Genomic DNA, 21,722 nt, shown 5'->3' on the forward strand with positions numbered 1-21,722 from the left:
GTGTGCATTCAGTATGTTCACTCTTCCCTGCATCTGCACGCCGAGCGTGAAGGCTGTATTTTGTTTCCTGGGTTACCGTGAGTTGAGAGTTGATTTCCTGCGTGTTAACATTGACTCATACGATCTAGAAGGTTCTGCACTCTCTGGGTAAGCATTGAACAGTAACACGTAGCATGGGGGCAATGCTGCCTGTAACCATGGTATATATATAGTAATAATAACCAGTGGTATGTAATGTTAAAAAACGCAACAAAGCCTCGGAATGTGGTGATACTGTTTATAAACCGCGAATCATCAAGAATCTGCGACTTTTAAGACATGTTTGGTTGTTTAGTGGCCGGTAGATTGGTAAGTGAAGTTGTCACAATGTCGAACTTCCTAGTTTGCTTTTGTACTTATTTAGTGAAACAACGTTTATGCTTTAGTTTATTAAATGGCAGCTAAATCCACTTTTCTCTTTGATAGTATGTAGGATGACCGCTTGTTTACACCACTAGTCCACTGCTGTTTTCGTGTTTTAGAATTAGAGGCGTGTTAAAAAAATGAGTGATACAACAACGTTTAGTAAGATGCAGATCGCATGCTACTATTTGTTACAGCTGTGGTATGGTCACGTTTGTTTTTGTACATCCATCCGCATTCAGCGACATTCACTCATTACTAACAGTATTATATTGCATAGTTATCAATAATGTTCTTACAATTCATACCAGACTAAGAGCAAATGCAGAACACAGTAGGATTTGATATCGGGGCAGTTCAAGAGCAGATAAGTGTTGTTACATCAGGATTAGATACAAGTGCAGGTGAAATACAAGATTCTACACATTGGGTTAAGTACAGGATTAAATACAGTAAAATAGGGGGCAAATAAGTGCAAGTTAAAGTTCATTAAAGGCAGAGTGCTATATTGGCCAGAAGGGAAGAGGTGTGTCCTGAGGAGACCCTGGAAGGTGGTCAAGGACTGGGCAGAACTTACATCTGTAGGAAGGCCGTTCCACCACTGCGGGGCAAGGGTGGAGAAAGAGCGGGCCCTGGAGGCGGGAGTGTAGCGGTGTACAGCCAGTCTTCTGCAGGTGGAGAGGTCGGGTGGGGGTGTAGGGAGAGATGAGGGTGTGGAAGTAGCTGGGTACAGTCTGGTCACGGCATCGGTAGGCGAGTACAAGAGTCTTGAACTGGATGTGAGCGGTGATCATGAGCCAGTGGAGGAGCAATGGAGAAGCAAGGCAGAGAGAACACTAGGCGAGCAGCGGAGTTCTGGATGAGCTGGAGCAGATGCAGGAGGGAGCTGCAGTAGTCTAGGCGGGAGAGCACCAGGGCCCGGACGAGGAGTTGTGTGTAGTACTTGATGAGGAAAGGTCGGATTCTTTGTATGTTTTGCAGGAAGAATCGGCAAGTGCTTGCTAGAGTGGAGATCTGCTGGGAGCAGGAGAGGCAGGGGTTGGGTTACTCCAAGGTTCTTGGCTAAGGAGGTGGGAGAGTGTGGTAGATTCCAGAGGAAGATCAGAGGAGGGGGAAGATGAGGTCAGATTTAGAGAGGTTGAGTTTGAGGTGATGAGAGTGCATCCAGGAGGAGATAGCAGACAGACAGGTAGAGATATGGGAGGGGGGTGGGGAAGGAGAGGAAGATCTGAGCATCATCAGCATAGAAATGGTATGAGAAACCATAGGATACGATGAGCCCAGGGAGCGGGTGTAGAGAGGGAACGGGAGAGGAACCAAAACTGATCCTTGGGGGACTCCTGTTGAGAGAGGGTGAGGTGTGGAGGTTGTGCAACGCCAGGTTACCTGGTAGGTGCGGTCAGAGAGGTAGGAAGACAACCAGGCCAGAGCAGTGCCGGAGATTCCCATGTCAGTGAGAAAAGATAGGAGAATAGAGTGATCGACAGTGTCAGAGGCAGCAGAGAGATCAAGGTTAATTAGGACAGAGGCGAGAGAAGCAGCACGGGCAGAGTTTAGAGAGTCAGTTTCAGTGAAGTGAGCAGAACAGAAACCAGATTGGTTGGGAGGTGAGGGGACAGAGGGAGGAGAAGAGGGTGGAGGTAGCATAGTCTACAGAGAGTTGTGAGAAGGAGTCAATAGGAGGGAGGTGAGAGAGAGTGGTGGAGGCAAGGACAGAGGGGGAGAGAGAGCGGAGGTTAGGATGGCAGGTGACAGTAGGGGTAGGTGAAGTAGGGAGAGAGGGGAGAGGCAGAAAAAAAGAGATGAAATAGTGATCAGAGAGGTCCAGTGGGGTGACAGAGAGGGTGGAGGGGCTGCAGGCCCTGGAGAAGGTGAGGTCCAGTTGATGGCCAGCTTTGTGGGTAGGAGGGGATGGAGTGAGAGGTGGTGAAGGAGAGGAAAGAATCTGGCAGAGTGGGTGGGGTTGGAGAGATGGATATTGAAATCACCTAATGGGACAGTTGGGGTAGACAGAGGGGAGGGAGGAGAGGAGATGTCGAGTGCATTGAGAAAGTGAGAGAGAGGTCCAGGGGGACGGTACAATACAAATAGCAGGAGTTGACATGGAGAGGTTAGTTGTACAGCATGAAATTCAAAGGTGTTAACAGAGAGTGAGCAGAGGTCAGAGGGGACAGAAAAGAGTAAGGAGGAAGATAGGAGAAGACCAGTCCTACCTCCCTGTCTAGTGAGACGTGGTGTATGGAACAGGACGCAGAGAGAGGACAGGGCAGCAGGAGAGAGCCAGGTTTCAGTGAGAGCAAGGAAATTGAGAGAGAGATGGGAGGTAAAGGCAGAGATGAAATCAGCTTTGTTAGCAGAGGAGTGACAGTTCCAGGGGGCACCAGAGAGAGTGGGGGAGAGGCAGAGGTATGAGGGGTTAGGGGAGCCGCAGCGGAGAGAGGACAGAGGACGGGAGTGAGAGGACAGAATAACAGGGATGTGAGAGACAGTCATAGCAGGACAGGTGAGACAGATAGGTACAGTAGTAGTGGGGGCAGGAGCGGTCTAGTAGTTGGCATCTTCCAGAGCGCTGCTAGGTTTGGACTTTCTCCAACAGCCTCTCCTCACAGGTCTCTCCTCACTGGACTCCCACAGCTAGACTCCCAGCTCTGGTAGAGAGGCTTTTTCGTGCGCTGATGCACAAATAAGCTAGCTGTCTATTATATTAACTATCTGCCTCTGCCTCTGACTCTGGTTGCCTGTAGACTGACCAGTAGTAGATTCACTCAGCTTAAGTAGGCTCCACCCTTACTTTGCAAGGGAACTGGTTAACAGCTGCTAAACAGTGCTAAAGGCAATACTTAAGCAGTACAATAGTTTTAATGCACTTCAGTAGGATCACACAACTACAACAAGCTGTGTGGAAACCAATCAAATTGTAAATCAACATCTGTTCAATTTAACCACACTCACCTTTTACTAATCACAAACAGTAAATCACCTAATTAAAATACCACATTTATAATGTTACTTAAATACAGCTAATGTTAATTACTTGAAGCAGGACCACTTACCTGTCTGCCTCTGACTCTGGTTACCTGTAGATATGAATAAATATGATATACCCTCATTCAGCTAGATGCTTTACCACTGAACCACACTCAATACCGCAGACTTACCTGACTGGCCAAGATCGTGTTTGTTTTAGGTGCAGACAGATGTGCAGCAGGTTGCAGAGGACAAGTTTGTGTTCAACCTCCCTGACTACGAGACTGCTAACCATGTGGTGGTGTTCATGCTGGGGACTGTGCCTTTCCCTGGTGGGATGGGAGGAGCTGTGTACTTCTCTTACCCTGACCCCAGCGGGCTGCCAGTGTGGCAGCTCTTAGGATTCATCACCAATGAGAAACCAAGCGCCATCTTCAAAATTACAGGCTTGAAGTCTGGTAAACGGGACATATCTTGATTAAGCCAAGCATGTGTGTGGTAGGAGTAACTATAGAAGAAACAATTGTCAATCTTGTACCTTCAGTTTTTTATCAGTTTTGTACACATTCTCAAACAAACACACATATATATAATTTCACACACATGTTACAATGTGTACTGTACATACTGCTACACATAATGTACATACAAACCTATTGGTCTCAAAGCTGGGATGATCAAAGTTGGCCCTTCCAGTCCTGGTCATTGTTCCAACCCTGTTTTAAATTGTTTAATTGAACCAGGTAAACCACCATACAGATCCAAAAGTAGTACATTATTTCATTTCAGGACTGATTGGGCACCCTGGCCACCACAGTGATTTAGTGGCAAACAGATTTAAAGGGGAGGAAGCTTGTAGGGGCACAATCAATCATTCATAACTATTAAGCATCCAGTAGAGCTGAATTTAGAAATGCTACAAGAAACTTAATAAATTCAATGACAGACAAAATACCTTTGGGGATTGTGAATAAATTAGTAATTATATTTAAGTGCAAAATTAAATCATACTATTAAATAAATAAATTATCCACATTCCTTTTTTTAACTGCTAACGTTCGACATGAATTTGGAAAAATTAGTGATGTGATTGAAGTGCTGACAGACTTTTGTTCTGATCTCGCTGCAGGGGAAGGAGGCCAGCATCCCTTTGGAATGATGAGCATTCCGCAGACTCCCTCTGTTGCTCAGGTGGGCGTGTCCATAGAACCACTGGAACAGCTGTTGCAGCAGACCCCAGTGGCCAGTGCTGCTGTATCCACAGTTGACTCTTTCACACAGGTAATTAAAGGCAACAAAAAGGGAAGGAAGGTTTACAGTGATAACATAATATATTTTACCCCAAAACAATATTTTTCTATGCTAGTCATTAGCACATGAATAACATGATCATATAGGCTCATGTTTATAAACATGTACTAAAACTGTATTTAGTGGTTCTGGTTTTGCGGTGAGACATAGTAAAAAGTATTTAACTACTGTATTTCTAGGAAGTAAAGCATTTAATTTCTAACATACAGTATGAAGCATGTATGTATTAAGGGATGTGGTGGCTGAAAAAATCATTCCTTTACACATCTTTAATCTTTTTATTGTAGCTGGTCTGAACTAATCGTGTCACTCTTCCTTTACTTGTAGTTCACACAGAAGATGATGGACAGCTTGTACAATTTTTCTTCGTCGTTTGCAGTGACGCAAGCTCAGATGACTCCCAATCCTTCTGAGGTGTTCATCCCTGCCAGTGTTATTTTGAAATGGTAAAGAGTGAAGCCCTCTCACGAGAATCTTAGAGAACTGTATCTTAGAGATACTGTACCAGTTGACATAATTAGCCAAGAAGCTAGCTATTCCCAGGCTAAATAAATTGACAGGCTTGTGCAAAGTAATATTGTAAAGGGGCCATTTAAGCCACTAAGCATCAACACACTGTATAGGATGATCAGGTAATAATGTATAACCCCCTTTTAAAATCCAGGCCAATAGTTTGCACAATGATGGTTGTGTTTTGAATTGCCTTGGGACCAACTAATTACATGTATAAAAATGTGCTAGTGTTACCAAATAGACCATTGATTGTATTCAATTGATTTAAACAGTAGTGGATATAAATTTGTCATTAAAATAGGACTCCCTGGTGTTTCACACGCCTCTTACATTTTTCACATCATTGTTGGCTCATAGGTGGGCTGCAGAAGCAACATCAGTGCTATAAATGACATTTCTGAACTACTAAACTCTTTCTGTGGGTTGTCTTAAAGGCAGTGTGAGGTGCACTGTATGGTCATACACTGTTTTGCAGCACAGTGGCAGTCTGCCAATATTTGCAAGATGCTGTAAAGAGACTGACCTAATAGGAATATGCTAATGAGATGTATTGCAGTGTTGCAATTATGATTTATTAGTTATCCTTTAAAAAACATGAATAACTATAATTATATATTTTTAAAGGTAAATCTTACTAAACCATAGAAAATTGCTTTGCCTGGCAAATAAAGCATCAGAATCTGGGAATATATGGAGGAACTATCTGTCTGTGTCATACTTTTTCACGCACATAAAATGGTTACACAGTAGGTCATGGGGATTCAAATGTTGTCTGTACGAAGTTGCAGGAAATCTGTGTTACTGATGCATGGTTTTTTTTGTTGTTTTTTCCCCCCAAGGTATGAAAACTTTCAGAGAAGAATTTTCCAGAATCCTAATTTTTGGAAGTCATAAAATCTCCTTCAACAACCATGAAGAGTCTAAAACAACCTTGTGTATTTAAATCCTGTTTTCCCATATCACTAGGCTGGATTTCTAACACACTAACACTCAGCATCTGAGTTCATAGGGATTTTAGTTTTCAACAAAAGACAATTATGTCATTCATGCAAAAAAAAAAAAAAAGTGGTTTATATTTTTTTTGTTTGCTATAGGAATAAATTTGGATTAAACATTCTGTATGCTTCATTGGTGCTTAACAGACAGATCCACTGTGGGTACATGTGAAATTAGTTCTCAATTATAATAGGGTCACAAAACCATCAGACACCTCACCGACGGGGCTATTTGCTGACAAATAGGTGGTATGGAGATTGCGCTGCTTGTTCACCCATTAACTGGTGTGCCTGAGGAACAGGTTAGAGACACTATCCTGTTCTAGAGAGGAGAACGTGTGTGAGAATGCTATACAGGATTTGTGGATAGATGGGTTCTTTGATGCAGGCAGTTACAATGTCAAGAGCACTGCAAACTCATAAGTGAGTGCTAGAAAGAATGCCCTACTTAGTCCCATTTGAACTATTTCTATGCGTGTTAATCCTTTAACTAACACTGCTGAGTATAGTTGACCCTGATATTTAAAAGATGAATTAACGTGGTGTCCATGCCTCAGTGAGTATGTCACACTTACTGTACTTTAAACACCTACAAATAGGTTTCTTATCACATGAACTGAATGGAAATATGGACGTGCCTGCTGGCCTGTTCACATACATTTTTTACTTATGTATAAGCATTAGAATGTGATCTTTTCATTAGATGTTAAAGAACTCCAGGAAAGATGGATGGAGTTATTTCAGTAACACAATGCCTTTTAAAGGGCTTAACTGTCTAAAAGCTGAAATACAACATAATCTCTTAATGAAATAGAATCATTCTTGAGGATGTAATGTATTATCAGTGCATCCAAATCAAATCATAGAGTTACATATTTTAGAAGGTCGACCCATGTTCAAAACAGCAGCTGAAAATGCTACATAGTGGCAAGCAGGTACACTGTCTTATTGGGATGAGAAGCTCAGATTCCTGCAGTTAAAACATACTTTAGGGAATATAAACAAGCAGGGATGAAAGTTCCCCTATACATGTATAAAAGGCTTACTCAAATGTTTAGAGCCCTGCTAAGACTAGTTTAAGTCATGCCTAATAAAGGAGAAACCTGCAGTTCTCTTTATGAATAAAGTGCAGTGCTTTATTTAAAGATCCACCTTAATGCAGTCATCTAGCGGTTACATTTTTATATTGACTTATACAACAATAGCAAAAAGTGCATCACATTTGCACCCCAAAAAAAAAAAAACTAAAACAACCTGTCCAGTAGACTTAGTATACATTAAACTATACATTAGAACAACTTTTTACATATATGTTGGTAAACATATAACATGAACATGTATAACCGTTTGTCTAACTATTACTATTTAATTATTATTGTATTTATTTTGTGAAGTTATTATAAAAACATAACGATGATTTTTTTTTTTTTTTAGTGACTACAGATAAATTACGACTTGTATTTTCCTCGACTCTTAGTTATTAGGACAAACCTGAATTTGTCAAACTGGCTTATGATTCATTGATCTCCCGTTTCAGAAAAAAAAAATGGTGCTTATTATAGTAATGTATAATAGTTTCTACTATTATACCGTATTCTCTTGTACAGCGGTATCGGCGCAGTGCTTTAGTGCGAGAGGTCCTGGGTTCGCGCCCTTCCTCCGCCTGTGTGCGGATTGCTTCGCTGTCTGTGATGCGCTTGCCTGCTGGAACGTGCAATATATCCAATGTTTAAATTTGTAATTTCATCGTATCACACGTTCTGCTTTGTAAGGAAAAAATCAATTGTGTCACTCGTATATGGGCGTAGCTGAGAGGAGGAGGAGGAGGCTCTATTATGACGTCGCCCATGGTAACAGTGAAATGTTTGAGGTTGCTCCCCTGGAGACAGGGACGGAGAGCAATCCCTGCAGTGGACCAGAGTGGTTTGAAACGGAAGAGAACACATCGTGGGTTAATGGTAGAAAGTCCTAAAAAAGCAAATTGTCAATAATGCAGATGTAAAATATTTACATCACATCCCCGATAGATTGTGTTTTTTTTTTTTTTTTTTTTTTTTTCCAACATGATTGAAACGCTCATATCAGGGAACTTAGAGACTGGGAAAAGTTCTTTCCCAACTCTCTCTAGAATTTCGGATAATGGTGAGTGAGTATAACACATGAGTCTCGATGCTGTTCGTTTAACTATTTGTGTGTTTTTGTTTGCAAATTACTATCTTTGTTCTGTAGCGGTCTCTGTTTTATTTGGTATTACCTTATATAGTATTGTAAATATATACGCACAGCAACACACACACACACACACAATATATATATATATATATATATATATATATATATATATATATATATATATATATATATATATTACAGTTACAGTAATAAAGAAACAGTAATAAATTCTCTAAAATGCTTTCCCGTCTTTTGCATTTTCAGTAGTGTGGGCGCAATGTTTTGGTTACCAGGCAGATCATTGACCCCCACTCCAATTCTCACAGTCATTTTTGAATAATTTATTTACACAATTGTGTTTTCAATAAGCATGTAGTTTAGTAAAGATAATTTCGTTTTGTTGCGATTCTGATGGTGGAACTATAGTGCCTGGTAAGTAGTTATATTTCGGGTTAATTTTTGAATTTCACTTGTAGGGTGTATCAAGGCAGATTATATCGATGATATATATATATATATATATATATATATATATATATATATATATATATATATATATATATATATATATATATATATATGGACACATTTACCATTATTTATACAAAAGGAGTGTTATTTCTGGAAAAAAATGTGTTGACAATCTTCATGCAATATTTTGCCTTGTTCAAAATGTATTAATTTGCATTGTCATTGTATGTACTTACTCGTTAAAGCACAAGTACGTTTGTCTCAGATTATAACATTTATAAGAATGTATGTTTTCAAACAAAACAAAACATACATTATTTCACATATTTATTTTCTCCAATTGTGGTAATATCATCATTTTCCTCATCTATAATTTGTATTTTTTTTTAGATGTTGACAGCATCTGGACAAATGTGTCAGCATTTGTTGAACGTCAGATGTCCCTTCAGAAGGTAAGATTCAGTACAAAGACACATTATGAGGGGCTTGTCCAGCTTTGATTAAACTATTCATGGTATTTATTATAGCAGTATATGTATCACTTGCAGGGGGATTTATGTTATTAATATATCTTGTTGCTTTTACTAGTCAAGTTGATAGAAGACTTTTTATTCTATGCTGTTACTTGCAGTGCAATGTACTACAAGCCAGTAATATAACCCAGAGAGCCTTGGGTTGGGCTTTAGTCATGCAAACCTTTGGGACTGAGTGAAGGATTTGTAAGGCACTGAGATAGTTAGAACTTGTTTGGTTATAATTGTCCCCCCCCAAAAAAAAGCTAAATTATGTGAACCAGTGAGATATTTAAAGAGCTGATGGTCAGGTAGAAAAGCATTTCTCTATTGTTTCAACAAGATTTTTGGATGGTTACGTCTTTTCTGCAAATTGATGATATTCCTGTACTGTAAATGAAGAATTAGGAATATAGTTTATTACTGAACGATTGTTGATCATGGTTTGGTGTCCTCATTATCATTTTCCTTTGATCTCTGTTTCAGGGTGTCAGTATTCCAGGACTGGGGACCTTTACATTCTCACAGCAAAAGCTCGATGTGGGAAATAAAACCATTTTAATTCAGAGACCCATATTTCTGATTTCTGAAAAATTTGCACAAACTCATGGGCTAAAGCAAACCAAACTGTTCTGTGCAGGTAAGACCTCCTCTTTGTAAAACAATGCCCAGTGAATAACACATTAGGCAATGGGTCTGTTTTATATGACAAGCTTGACATTCACTTCCATTGGGATTCCACAACTTGTCATGTTACTGCATTACTGTATGCCTCGTTGTGTTACGTAGATGAGAGTAAAAGGACATATTTAGATTAATATGGAGAAACAGCAGTCAAGTCCCAATGCCCCAATCCAGTCCTACTGGATGTAGACATGGTAGGGGTGGGGATTCCACTAACTTCCTGCAAAATTCCATAAGTATATTTCGGGCCTTCTAACACTACACCCTGTCCAGCCCTGAAAATAAAGCTTTTTTGTGCCAAACTGTTCCAAATAGTGTTTAGTTTAAAAAAAAAAATGTTTTTTATTATTTTTCTTCTAAGAACTAATGTGGGACCACTGCTGGATTTGAACCCTATTCTGCATAGAAGAAAGGCTTTTTCATGAATCCAGTCTCCCTTGTAAAAGCCTGACGCGACCCAGTGATTTTGTAAGTCCTTTCCCTCGGCAGGTGATGTCCCCGTGGTCCAGCTGAACTTCACATCTCTGTCCCTGGAGAGCCCTTTCGATCGGGACACGGTGGAAGGCTGTGTGCGGGAGACACTTCTGCTCCTGTCCCGCTCCATCGCCTTCAAGCGGAGCGTCCTGTTTTATTTCCACGGCATCGGAGTCATCTCTATCCGGGAGGGCAAAGTCAAGATGAAGTTTTACCGGGACTTTCTGAACTCCATGGACGGTAGCGGCAGCTTGGTCAAAGCTCTTTCAAACGTGAGCTTAAGCTGTTGCGTCTTGACTTCATTGTTGGAATGAGTTAAAGGTGTAGAATAGCAGCTGAGTAACAATTTTAGCAGCAAGAGTGATTGTAGTTAACAAAAGAATTCTTGCACTTCTTTGGCTACACAGGTCTCAAATGTTACTTGTTATTGCAAACATGTTTTTTGTTTTTCATTTTAATACATGATATGTACGAGTTTAGGTTAAAGAAAGTTCTCGGTTTCTATGCCTTGTTTTCAGGATATCTGTTAAACCTGCACTTCATGGGGCATTTTAACTCTGCATTGTCTTATGGGTCAAAGAACTTTACTGGCTGAAAGCATGCAATAGAAGCAACAGCTGATTGGTTAATGACAGGAAAGAAGCCATTGGAGGGGTAGGGAAAATGTCACCTTCCAAGGGAAATGACCAAGCAAGTGGCTTGAAACCAAAAATATATGTCTTTAACTAAGTATTAATCTATATCATACTATTAAATACAAACCCATATGAGACCTATAGAGCTAATAGAAGTGCGTAGCAGACAAGGAGTTATTGTGTCGACTTAAGATGTTGCAACACCCCGACAGTATCAGAAAAGAAAACGTTTTGTTTTCTCAGAGACCAGGGACCTGCGATTCTGTGTTAACAGCGAGGGAGTCACAGGCACGGCCAGTCACAAGCAACACAGTCCTGCTTCCAAGGTAAGCTTTTGTTTCAGCAAAGGGGATTCTGCACCCTTTTCTGATTATTTAAACGTCCCCATTTACATGTTCACCGCCACAAAATCTATTGCTTTTATTTTAAACTATATAGGTATAACATATACTGTACTGGGAAAGTCAATTTTACACAAATGTGTGCGTGACAAATAGCAAGCTCTGTATCCCTTTCATGAGGGTCTAAGAAAGTAGCTACAGTACTGCTACCTGTGGTTAGTCTTTGAATTGTGACACCATTCTGGGAATCCTGGGTATTTTGCCACTCAGGATTCATTTGGGGCAGCTGGGAATGGAGACAGTTCCAGAAGAGGGGAAAGAGATGGCCACAGGAGGGGAAGGAGAAGAAGAAAAGGTGACAGAGGAACCGGTGAAAGGAGGTGAGTGACCAGGGTCTTCTGTCTGTCTGTCTGCGTTCTACATCAACATCTCATTTTACTGTCCTTTAAATTACTTTGTCTTCTTGCTTGTCATACATTCCACAATCATTATTATGCTCTAATAATGAATATTGCCTGTGAAACAATAGAAGACACACAAAAAAGGTGATATGTTGACCCTCAGTGATCATCATATTCAGTAACAGCACCCAAATACAGACTTTAGTAACACAATAGTACATATGAATATAAGAATGTAGTTCAATGCTGAGATGCTTGGTTTGTGTTGCAGAGCCCCTCAGCAACAGACAGCTGCCCTCCAGGCAAACATTGACACCAGCAAGAGTGACTGGGATCAGTGTGCCAGATGATCTGGAGAGGAGCATAAAGAACACAGCCCCAGTGGAAAGGCAAGCCCTGTGATGGATGTGGGATGCTATGTTCAAAGCCTGGTGGAGTCATTTAGATCAGGGCTTGATTTTAGGGCCATTCTCATGTACAACATTTGGTAATACATGAAATAATTAATGAATTGTTAAACATGAAACAAAAAGTAAAAAATGAGAATGCTTGCATTTGCTAACAAGCTTTTTAGAAACAACACTGAACAACAGTTATTTAGCTGAGAATGCAGAATGCTTGAATAAGGATTAAATACAAAATACTTGTGGCAAACAGAATTGCTGATTTCAGGTCATATGGGTGATACTTGCTCTGTAATCGTAAGAATACCCCAGGCTAGTCACTCATTAGATGACTATTGTACATATTCACCTGGAATCAGCTACCCCTATACTGTACACAGACATGAGTCCTTGCTTTCCCCAGAGTGTAGAACAAACTAGGAATAAGTATTTTATTTAACAGTCTATTGCTCGTTTTTGACCGTGCAGTAGTACTGTATTCTTAGGTACCCACTACCAGCATAGTGTTCTGCAAGTGCGCCCCCATGTGTTATGGTATGGAAAGTAAATGGACTTTCAGTTTGTGGAGTCAGCACTGTCAGTTTTTGGAAATCAACATTCAAAAGCTTGAGTTTCTTTTTCCACTGAAAGCACAAAGATGCAGGGACCTGTCCTGCTCTGCAGTGGTCCCTGGAACTGTTACATTATGTTACATTATCAGTCTTTAAGTGCGCTCACCTCCACTCTGTCCTTGTTGCCAGGCATAGTCTTCTGCAGGGGGTAATAAAGAGTACAGTGCAGACAATCAGCAGATGCAATATAAAGCAATGAAGCAAAGGCAAGGGAAATGGTAAAATCCTCATCTAACTGATTACTGTTTTTCTCTTCCTGTCATCTCTAATATCACCAATAAATATCCTTTACAGCCTCTTCAGGGGGTATTAAATGGAAGCGATGCTCCTGCAAACAAAGCCAGCACTGACAGGCAGTAGGCTGATCCGTTTTCTTATGCTGCACATGGCAGGCAAGGAGAGAAAGTAACAATCCAAGCATAAAGAGGTCTTGGCTGGGGCTCCTGTTACGTGTTCCAGATCAATGTTTAATGGAGTGGCAGGAAAGGCTCCACATGTTTCCAAAGTGCCTCCCTGACCTTTACTCAACACTTGCTTTTGTTCTGTGTAAAGTGAGAGGAGAAAGTCATTAGCCCAGGGACTGATCCGCCCTCATTAAAGTTGTACGAGCCAGGGTGGGCAGCCATGACTACGCAAAATGCAAACAGTCCAGCAACTTGCACCTACCCTCCCTGCCCTGCCCTCTTAATTTCAACCATGATGGAAACTGAGACTTCATTGTTTCCCTGAATAATTCCAGTACAAGAATAATGTACTGTAAAGCTCAAAGAGGATTTTCAAAGTTGCAGTGTTTTGTAACCAGTAAAACAGTTCACTTCACTTCTGATGACAGCTGAATTGCCATATTTGAGTCTGTGTAGGATATGGGTCAAATGAATTTGCGTGTCTCATTTTTTCCCAGGCTGATCTCTCCAGTCCCACCTCCTGCAGTCAATGACACAGAACAGCAGGGGAGCACGCCTCCCCCGTCGAAACGAGCAGTGAGCACCCCAGTCACTGCCTGTGCTGACCACTGCAGAGCAGGACAGGTATACCAAAGCAGCACTGAAAGCCTTTCATTCGATCATTAATCGTTATGAAAACATAAATTCTGAAACTAGATGAAAATACAGTGACTGAAAAGAATATGAACATTTTGCAAAGAGAATAGAAAGTGTGGTTGCCTACTTGGGGTTCTTTAAATTACCTTTTTACTGTAGCTGTACTGTTTGTCAGCTGTTTCTAGTATGTTAAGTCAATTTACAGTTTGGATGGAATGAAATATTGCATCTACACAGTTAACTACTGTACATACTTTCCTGTCTGTATAATGCACATTATTTCTTAACTTTTCTATTGCGACTATACCCCCCCACCCCCCCCCCCCCCCCCCCCCCCCCCCCCCCCCCCCCCCCCCCCCCCCCCCCCCCCCCCCCCCCCACCCCCCCCCCCCCCCCCCCCCCCCCCCCCCCCCCCAAAAAAAAAAAAAGAATTAAACATGAAACAGGAAGACATTGTTTGTTTTAAAAGAAGGCTTTGTGGTAGATTAAATGCATGAAAATCTAATTAATAATGTGTATCAACAGTATAGACTACAGCCAGATTGTTCTTTTAGTAATCTAGACCAGCCATGCGGAAAATTCAGATCTGACTTCAAGATTCAATGAAACAGTATTTTAAAATAATGAAGCTGTTACAGTATTTGACCCTTTGTGCAATGTAAGAATTAAGCCATTTTAGCCATGATACCTAGTTTTGTTGGTGTTTTTTTTTTGCAAATCCAGCAGAAAAAAGAAAAAAAAGCGGTTATGTACAAGCACTTGAAATGTGGATGCAAATATTGCCCATCACGTCTCAGATTTCCCATCTCAGCTCATCTTGATAATCTGCAAACTCCCGAACTGAAAAAACATTGTTTTGGAAGCCCATTGTTTTTGACAGCGCCACTGTGATCCCTTCTTTTAGTTTTCTCTGCCCCAGCCCTTGAGAGAGACCACTATAGCGGTGCTGATTTTAAAACATGTGGATCCGTGCTTGTGTTGGGTCACTGTGTGTGCTTGTGACGTGGCTGTATTTATTGTGGCTATGTAACAGTCTGCTGGCTGAACTGTTGTGCACTTCTGAAGCTGCAGAAACATAGCTTTTCTACCACAACACTTTTGAACTACTGATACAAATAATCAAAACCCCACTTTTTATATTTAAATCCACACCCAGGGAAAACCTGGTGAATTGCTGATAAATGAAAAGAACTTCAGTGCATGTGATTTGTCTTTGGGAATCCGGACAATAATGGCTGGATCCCATATCTGTTTCCTACTTGGATGCCAATGGAAAGATCTGTTTTACCTCTGCAGCAAAATTGTTGCCCCCAGGTTTGAGAGCAGCTAGTATTTCCAGGTTGGTTGTGATCAGCTGGTGTGAGTCAGCCATGGCTCTGACATCATGGCATGGGATTATAGCCCCACTGTCAACCAGTACTCTACATTGGTGTATGATGGAAGCAAGCCTTTTCTGAGTATTTAGGTATACTTTGGATAGTCTACAGTGTCCACCAACCTCCACCTAACATAGGCCCCATATTCCCTGTGAATATTGTTTATTTGCACAGAAAAGCTTCATGCCCTTTCTGAAAAACAAAAAACAATAAACAAAAAAAACACTGGATAATTAATACAGTGGAACACAGGGTTATATTCAGGCATTAAGGGGATCAAGATTTGAATAAACACAGTTTATGTGCAACAGCAGTTTTGAATAATTTGGCTTCTAATATCTGTTCAGTTTATACAAATGCTGTGTTGCATAATCCGAACAAAACTTTGCAGAACAGGTCTTGTATCTCAGGGAGGGTGTTAGGCTTGGTTGGGGCTATGTGAAGCTGTGAGAGGGTGCTGACTGGCTGCTCTTGTGTTGTGCAGGAGCTATGCTACCTGTGCATGCAGAGAGCCCGGAGGAATGTGCCAGTGTATTTCCACGAAGAGAGGAAGCGTCAGCAAGAGGATGAAGAGAGAGTGCTGATGCAGTACCAGCAACTAAAAGACCAGGCTTACCTAGATAAGAAACAGGTTGGAACAAGCATTCAATGGGACATTTAGAGGCCGTATTTTGTCGTTTTGCAATGTTGCTGCATACGTTTTATTACCAAGTTTTTTTTTAGTACTACTCTTATGGTTGATTATTTAAAGTTATGGATGCATTTGATGTGATTCTTTTGAACCGAGTTACAATTATCAGCTGCAGTGGACCTGTATGCTTCCCTGTAAGACTGCTTTCATGGACTGTGCAGTACTGCTGGTTGATTGGGTGCAAAATTAAGGACTTGGACTTGCACTCAAATTCACTAACCTATTCTCATTGCACATTTCTTTATTCTCAGAATGACATGCTGGCAGCAAGAGAAAACAATAAGAAGAGTGCAGCCTACAATTTGGGAGTCTCTGAAGCAATCAAAGCCAGTAAAACTGCAAAACCTACATTCAGTGTAAGGTCAAATGTTTTCACTCACAATATTAGTTGATCAGTTGCATGTTTTGGATCCTTAAGGCCCAAATTAACATAGTTCTGTGCTCAATCAGCTACTAGGAACCAGAGCTTAGATGGGCCAAATGGCCTCCTCTCGTTCGTAAATTTTCTTATGTTCTCATATCACTAGGTATGTGATAAAAATGTGCTCATGATTGAAACTGACAATAAACAAATACGTTACCTTTTTCTTCTGATGGTGATTTGTTTAAAGTTTCAAACTCTGTTCTATCTTGGACGGCTCTGTAAACTCTGCCTGTGCCTAAAAGAGTTGCTACTCATTTGCTGCAGTGTGGTAACTAGGCGATCATGGAATGTATAGCGGTGGAGTCTGAGTTATTATGGGATGTCATGGTTGAAGCTTGCTTTGGTGGAGAAACTTCCTCTTCAGCCGCTTGTAAGGCTGGAATGATGAGCCGTTTCAGGGAATTTTCACGTCTGTATTATTTGCCCTCAGACGTGTCTCGTTTCTACCTCCAGAGCTCCTACATCTTCCCTAAGAGGCCCGGGACGCTGTGCCGCTTCCCCAGACAGGAGGAGTACAAGCAGAGCCTGTCCCTGCAAGTAGAGGCGAAAAAAGAGAAAGAGGCCAAGAGTAAACAAGACCAAGAGTCTCTGGACCGACTCGAACTAACACAGCTAGCAGAGGAGTGAGACAGATTTCTTTAATACATGCTTATACATAATGCAGATTACAGACAATCAACATGGAGAGGACAAAATTCTCTAGTTGTCAACAAAGTAATACAGAAAAGGACAGCTCACTGTAAACTAAACGCACACACACGCACGCATGCACACACACACACACACGCACGCGCAAGCTCTGTCCTACCAGTGTGCTCGAGCCACACTTTACAGGGTTTCCATTTGCAGTTAGTTTTTTGTTTTATGTTTTGCAGGGGTAGCTTGCTTACCTAAATTATTTAAAATATAACATAAAACAGCACATCCTACGATAGGAATTGACTGAAACCGAGTCAGTGAACAATAATAATGATTCTAAACAGGATTGTACAACAGCAGCGTTACAATAATATAGTAAATCCTGCAGATATTGGGTTTGTTCATTTAATGATCATTGTTTACACTCAAATAGAAGCTTCAGATCATTTTTTTAACATCAAGAAAATAATGTAGGAGAGGTTTCCATTTTGTAATAAAGCCTGCCATCTTCCTTTGTCATCCTGTAGTATTAACATACAGTATATCAGGGGATTTGTTGGATTTCAAATATGTTTTTTGGCATAAATTGATGATGATATTGATGTGGCACTGAATATGTGGGTAGCCATATGTGGTTAAACCAAGCAGGAAGAAATCTTGGATGTTTTGTATTATTCTAGAGAATAATCTCTAGAAATGTCTGAAATGTTTTTTCCCCAAATTGTGCTTATCTTGGGAACAATTACAAAAGGCATGAAAGAGTTTTTCAAAGTGTACTCATTCTGGTCAATCTGTTGAAATGGAGTGGTGATACAGCACTGATCAGAGTGCACTCAATCTGTTGAAATGGAGTGGTGATACAGCACTGATCAGAGTGCACTCAATCTGTTGAAATGGAGGGGTGATACAGCACTGTTCAGAATGCACTCAATCTGGTGAAATGGGTGGTGATACAGCACTGTTCAGAGTGCACTCTTCTGGTTGAAATGGAGGGGTGATACAGCACTGGGGTGTGTTTCTGTGGTTTTACCACACCTTGTTGCACATTGTTATGTTGTGTTCTAGAAATGTTTATTAGAAGGTGAAACACAGTAATATGTAAAGTCTTATTGAGGGAAAATGTGCTTAGACTTTCTTTGTGTTTCTTTCAGTTTAGCAGCCCAAACAGAGCAGCATTTAAGGAATAAAGCTGAAAAAACCATGAACTACCAAAAGGCATTGGATGCTCAGGTATTAATACCTATTTGAATGTTATTGATAAAGACACAGGGGCTTTCTTAAAAAACAACCAGAAATTCTAACACTTTCATCCCTGTTGTACAGTCACCATGTTCAGTTTAAACCCTGAGCGGCTCTTCGCACAGAATGTTTCTATATGGAAGAATGTAGTGTAATTATACACAACTTGATAAACATAGGCAGGGTTGGCTGATCCAGTCTTGGTCTTGTTCCAACCCTGTTCTAAATGGTTGAATTGAGCCAATTAAACCTCCACTCTAGCAGTTGATTATTTCATTTCACCTGTTAATCCTGGGGTTGACAGGCCCGCCATGACTGACTGGTCTTCCCTGATTTAAGGCAATGTACAGTATATCATTGGTGGTCACTATTGCAGTTCAATAAGGTCAGTGAATACGGTGCATGTTAAAATAAAGTATATTAAGTCTGTGATATGTGAATAAGATATTTGAAGTCAGTAAACCGGATTAGCGGTCTGACTGAAGTTAGCGCTCCAGAACAGGACTTGGATTTATTTTAGTTTTGCATTGCTTGTTAAAAGAAGCCATTTCCCACTGGAAAACGGAGACTGCGGAACAAATAAAAACATAGGTGCCGTCCTGATACTATAAGTATACTTATACTAGAAGTAAAAAAGCTTTGTCACAATTTGTAATTATAAAAATGTTTTATTACATTATGTTAATAAATGTATTACTTTTAGCAAACAATATGAAATGCTAAACTGACATTGCAAGCCCTTTAAGTGTTACGTTGGAAATGTGTAATACTGTAATTAACTAATTGCCGAAATGATTGTTGCGCAAAATGTTTTTTGTTTTGTTCACCAATCAGCAGTTTTCTATGGATTTGTAGCACTAACTGTGGATTCGTTAATCAACAATATATCTGCCCCGCACTCCCCTTCTCCTCAAAGCCACTCAGCCACTTTTAGTTAGAAGATTTGTATAATTAATCGATCAAAAGATCAGAGGGTGACGTCACAGAAATGTTTTAATATTAGAAAGACTGTTACAAACGAGTATGCTAATTTACTTTCAGGGATCATTTTTACAGCATCTTAAACTGTTTCGTGTGTCACTAATCATTGTGATTCTGGATTGCAGCTTCAGTGTAGTTACAGCACAGTTAATCAGTAATGGACGAATTGCTCCGTGACAGAGGAAACCGGACTGGTTTGAACATTGTGACTACTAATGTATTCTGCACTAAATGGTCATTTCTCCCCACTGAAAGTTTACTTATGCTGGAAACAACAAAAAGAGGACCACAGGAGGGGTCTGCTTTCTTGTACCTTGAAAGCTGGTTTGGGGCTTAGGTAGAAGGTATCAGAATAAGCTGTGATTCAGAAGTAGTGTTTCTGCTGCTCATACCTCAACTCTTCCCTGCCCCTTGGCTTTTCTGTAGGTGAAGACAAAAGCTCATGGTTTGCCCTCTGTTGAGCCAAACTTGGAGGATCCCATCTTTGGCAGCACCGTTTGGACAGACGAGAAGCTGCTGGAGCAGAGGCGACGTGCCCACGAGCTTTATCGGTACCAGCTGGAGGTGTCTGCCAAGAAGAGGAGGGATGCCTTGCTTAACCGCATTGTGGAGCAGAAGAAAGAGCAGGACATGCTTGAGAGAAACAGGAAAGAGTAAGTGAATCATTGGAGGGACCTTCAGCCCCTTGGACAAACTTACCTGTCAAAAAATATGGAGGTTAGAGAAAAAGTGGAAGGTCCTTATATACCATTGCAGACATGGCTTAGCTGAGAGTGAACCACATTTGTAAATTATCTAATAGTGAAAAGGATTGTGCATTCATGTTGATTAATCTAGTGCTTTCCTTACCTGTGTGCTGCTGATCTGCACAGGCTGATTGCAGACCGCGTCGCTCACTATGACAAGCTGCGCAGCTGGCGGGCATCACTGGAGGAGACGTGGGCTAAGACCGCTGAGGCCAAGCGGCAACGAGATTTGGAGGAGGAGCAGTTCAGAAAGTAAGAATTTATAGGCCATGGTGGTAACTTCTTTAACAAGCATTTTCTGTGCTTCAGGTGAAGTCTCAGGATACTGTTTTGATTAGCCATAAATGTGGCACCATACCAATGTACTGTTTGCATCTTAATGTGGTTCACTGGTTTTTCTTCCCCAGGTCTGGTAGCCATCTGTTATTGGAGCAATGTCAAAAATACGGACGCTGCTATAGGTGCAAACGCCGCACAACCAACTGCGGAGAATCCAATATCTGGATGGAATCCAGATACATCCCGGGATCACGGTTAATGATTTAAAACAATTCTAGTAATAAATAACCCCTTCCCCTTTATTACAGTTTCTGATGATTTATACCAACCCAATGTTTTGTGTTAATCATGATCATAATATTTCTAGTGTTGATTTATTGGTGAAATTCAAAGGTTTTCTTTTTTTTAATTATTTCTGGTTAGCTTTTTTTATGTTTACAAATAGTATGCAATTATTTTGGCGCTCAAGAAAATACACTCTCCAGATGACTGGATTTTTTAGATTATGTTCAAAGTTTAATTAATCAGTTTCTATAATTATCCCACGGAGTCATGGTGATTTGAAGAAAATATTCTGTTCTGTTTGCGTAGTGAACTGGAATCATTGAACTAATGTTAAAATACAATAAATGTGACTAAAGCAGTATAGGCTTGTATTTTTGTTTAACTTCTCAGCAGCCTACAACAAACATTTCCATGAACAGACTTAACTTTTTTTGATCAAATCAGACATTTACAGTAAGCAAGATATTAGGTATTACATTCACAAGTCCATTGTTATTGCTTGCAACCAACACGGCAGTACCTTATTGGTCCACTATGAAAGGCGCTGTACAAAATAAAGATTGATTGATTGATTATTGTACCCATTTATCTTAATGTCCGGACAGACCACCGTTATTGGATGTAGCGATTACAGCTGGCAACACTGAGGTGCATCAGTCAGAAATGCTTGCTCCTGTCCACTAGCTGCTCCTTGCTGGTTGGTTTCCATTCATTCCTCACAAACCTCTTCAGTTCGTGCCATACCATCTCAATGGGGTTTAGAGCCGAAGACCTGCTTGTCCGTGCATGTTAATGTATGTTTAGAAGTGTTCGGTGGCTACCTCTAATCAAGTTGACAGTGTATTTCTCGTCACTCTTTGTTGTGTCAGGCCTGTAAGCAAACTGAGTTGTGTCTGTCATATAAAGAGTACAAGAAAAAATACACTCGCAAATTGATTAGTGATAGCATCCAAACATTTAGAAACAGAAGTCATTAAATCTGTATTTAAAAAAAAAAAAAAGACAAAAAGCTGATGTGTTGACGTATTTAATCTGTTTATGTAGATTCTGTTGTGGTTTAATCATTTCAAATTTTTTGTCATTGATATTCTGAGGGTCAGATCTACACATAACTGTAATTGTTGCTATA

At 40.5% G+C, this 21,722-nt stretch overlaps 2 protein-coding genes across 2 annotated transcripts; both read left to right on the plus strand.

Annotated features, from left to right (window-relative positions):
* Nucleotides 1-130: 130 nt before the first annotated feature.
* Nucleotides 131-6,342, plus strand: LOC121320852 (protein Hikeshi-like). Its single transcript, XM_041259566.1, has 5 exons — nucleotides 131-348; nucleotides 3,590-3,827; nucleotides 4,499-4,650; nucleotides 5,008-5,126; nucleotides 6,033-6,342. Exons 1-5 carry the CDS (start codon nucleotides 319-321, stop codon nucleotides 6,085-6,087), a joined length of 594 nt encoding a protein of 197 aa, XP_041115500.1. The 5' UTR covers nucleotides 131-318; the 3' UTR covers nucleotides 6,088-6,342.
* Nucleotides 6,343-7,701: 1,359 nt separating this feature from the next.
* On the plus strand, nucleotides 7,702-21,455 carry LOC121320853 (coiled-coil domain-containing protein 81-like). Its single transcript, XM_041259567.1, has 15 exons — nucleotides 7,702-8,330; nucleotides 9,222-9,283; nucleotides 9,830-9,983; nucleotides 10,517-10,773; nucleotides 11,380-11,462; nucleotides 11,748-11,857; nucleotides 12,150-12,267; nucleotides 13,795-13,921; nucleotides 15,794-15,940; nucleotides 16,252-16,356; nucleotides 16,878-17,047; nucleotides 18,215-18,293; nucleotides 19,710-19,936; nucleotides 20,156-20,281; nucleotides 20,437-21,455. The coding sequence occupies exons 1-15, from the start codon at nucleotides 8,252-8,254 to the stop codon at nucleotides 20,573-20,575; spliced, it is 1,983 nt and encodes a 660-aa protein (XP_041115501.1). The 5' UTR covers nucleotides 7,702-8,251; the 3' UTR covers nucleotides 20,576-21,455.
* The last annotated feature ends 267 nt before the right edge of the window (nucleotides 21,456-21,722 follow it).

This window comes from Polyodon spathula, chromosome 9 (genome assembly GCF_017654505.1).
Source record: "Polyodon spathula isolate WHYD16114869_AA chromosome 9, ASM1765450v1, whole genome shotgun sequence".
In the NCBI taxonomy this organism is placed as follows: Eukaryota; Metazoa; Chordata; class Actinopteri; order Acipenseriformes; family Polyodontidae; genus Polyodon; species Polyodon spathula.

Coding starts and splice junctions, on each gene's coding strand:
- LOC121320853 (XM_041259567.1), top strand. CDS start 8,252: ATGATTGAAACGCTCATATCAGGGAACTTAGAGACTGGGAAAAGTTCT. Junction 10,774..11,379: donor TGGTCAAAGCTCTTTCAAAC/GTGAGCTTAAGC, acceptor TTGTTTTCTCAG/AGACCAGGGACCTGCGATTC. Junction 17,048..18,214: donor CTAACACAGCTAGCAGAGGA/GTGAGACAGATT, acceptor TGTTTCTTTCAG/TTTAGCAGCCCAAACAGAGC.
- LOC121320852 (XM_041259566.1), top strand. CDS start 319: ATGTTTGGTTGTTTAGTGGCCGGTAGATTG. Junction 3,828..4,498: donor AATTACAGGCTTGAAGTCTG/GTAAACGGGACA, acceptor ATCTCGCTGCAG/GGGAAGGAGGCCAGCATCCC. Junction 5,127..6,032: donor GCCAGTGTTATTTTGAAATG/GTAAAGAGTGAA, acceptor TTTCCCCCCAAG/GTATGAAAACTTTCAGAGAA.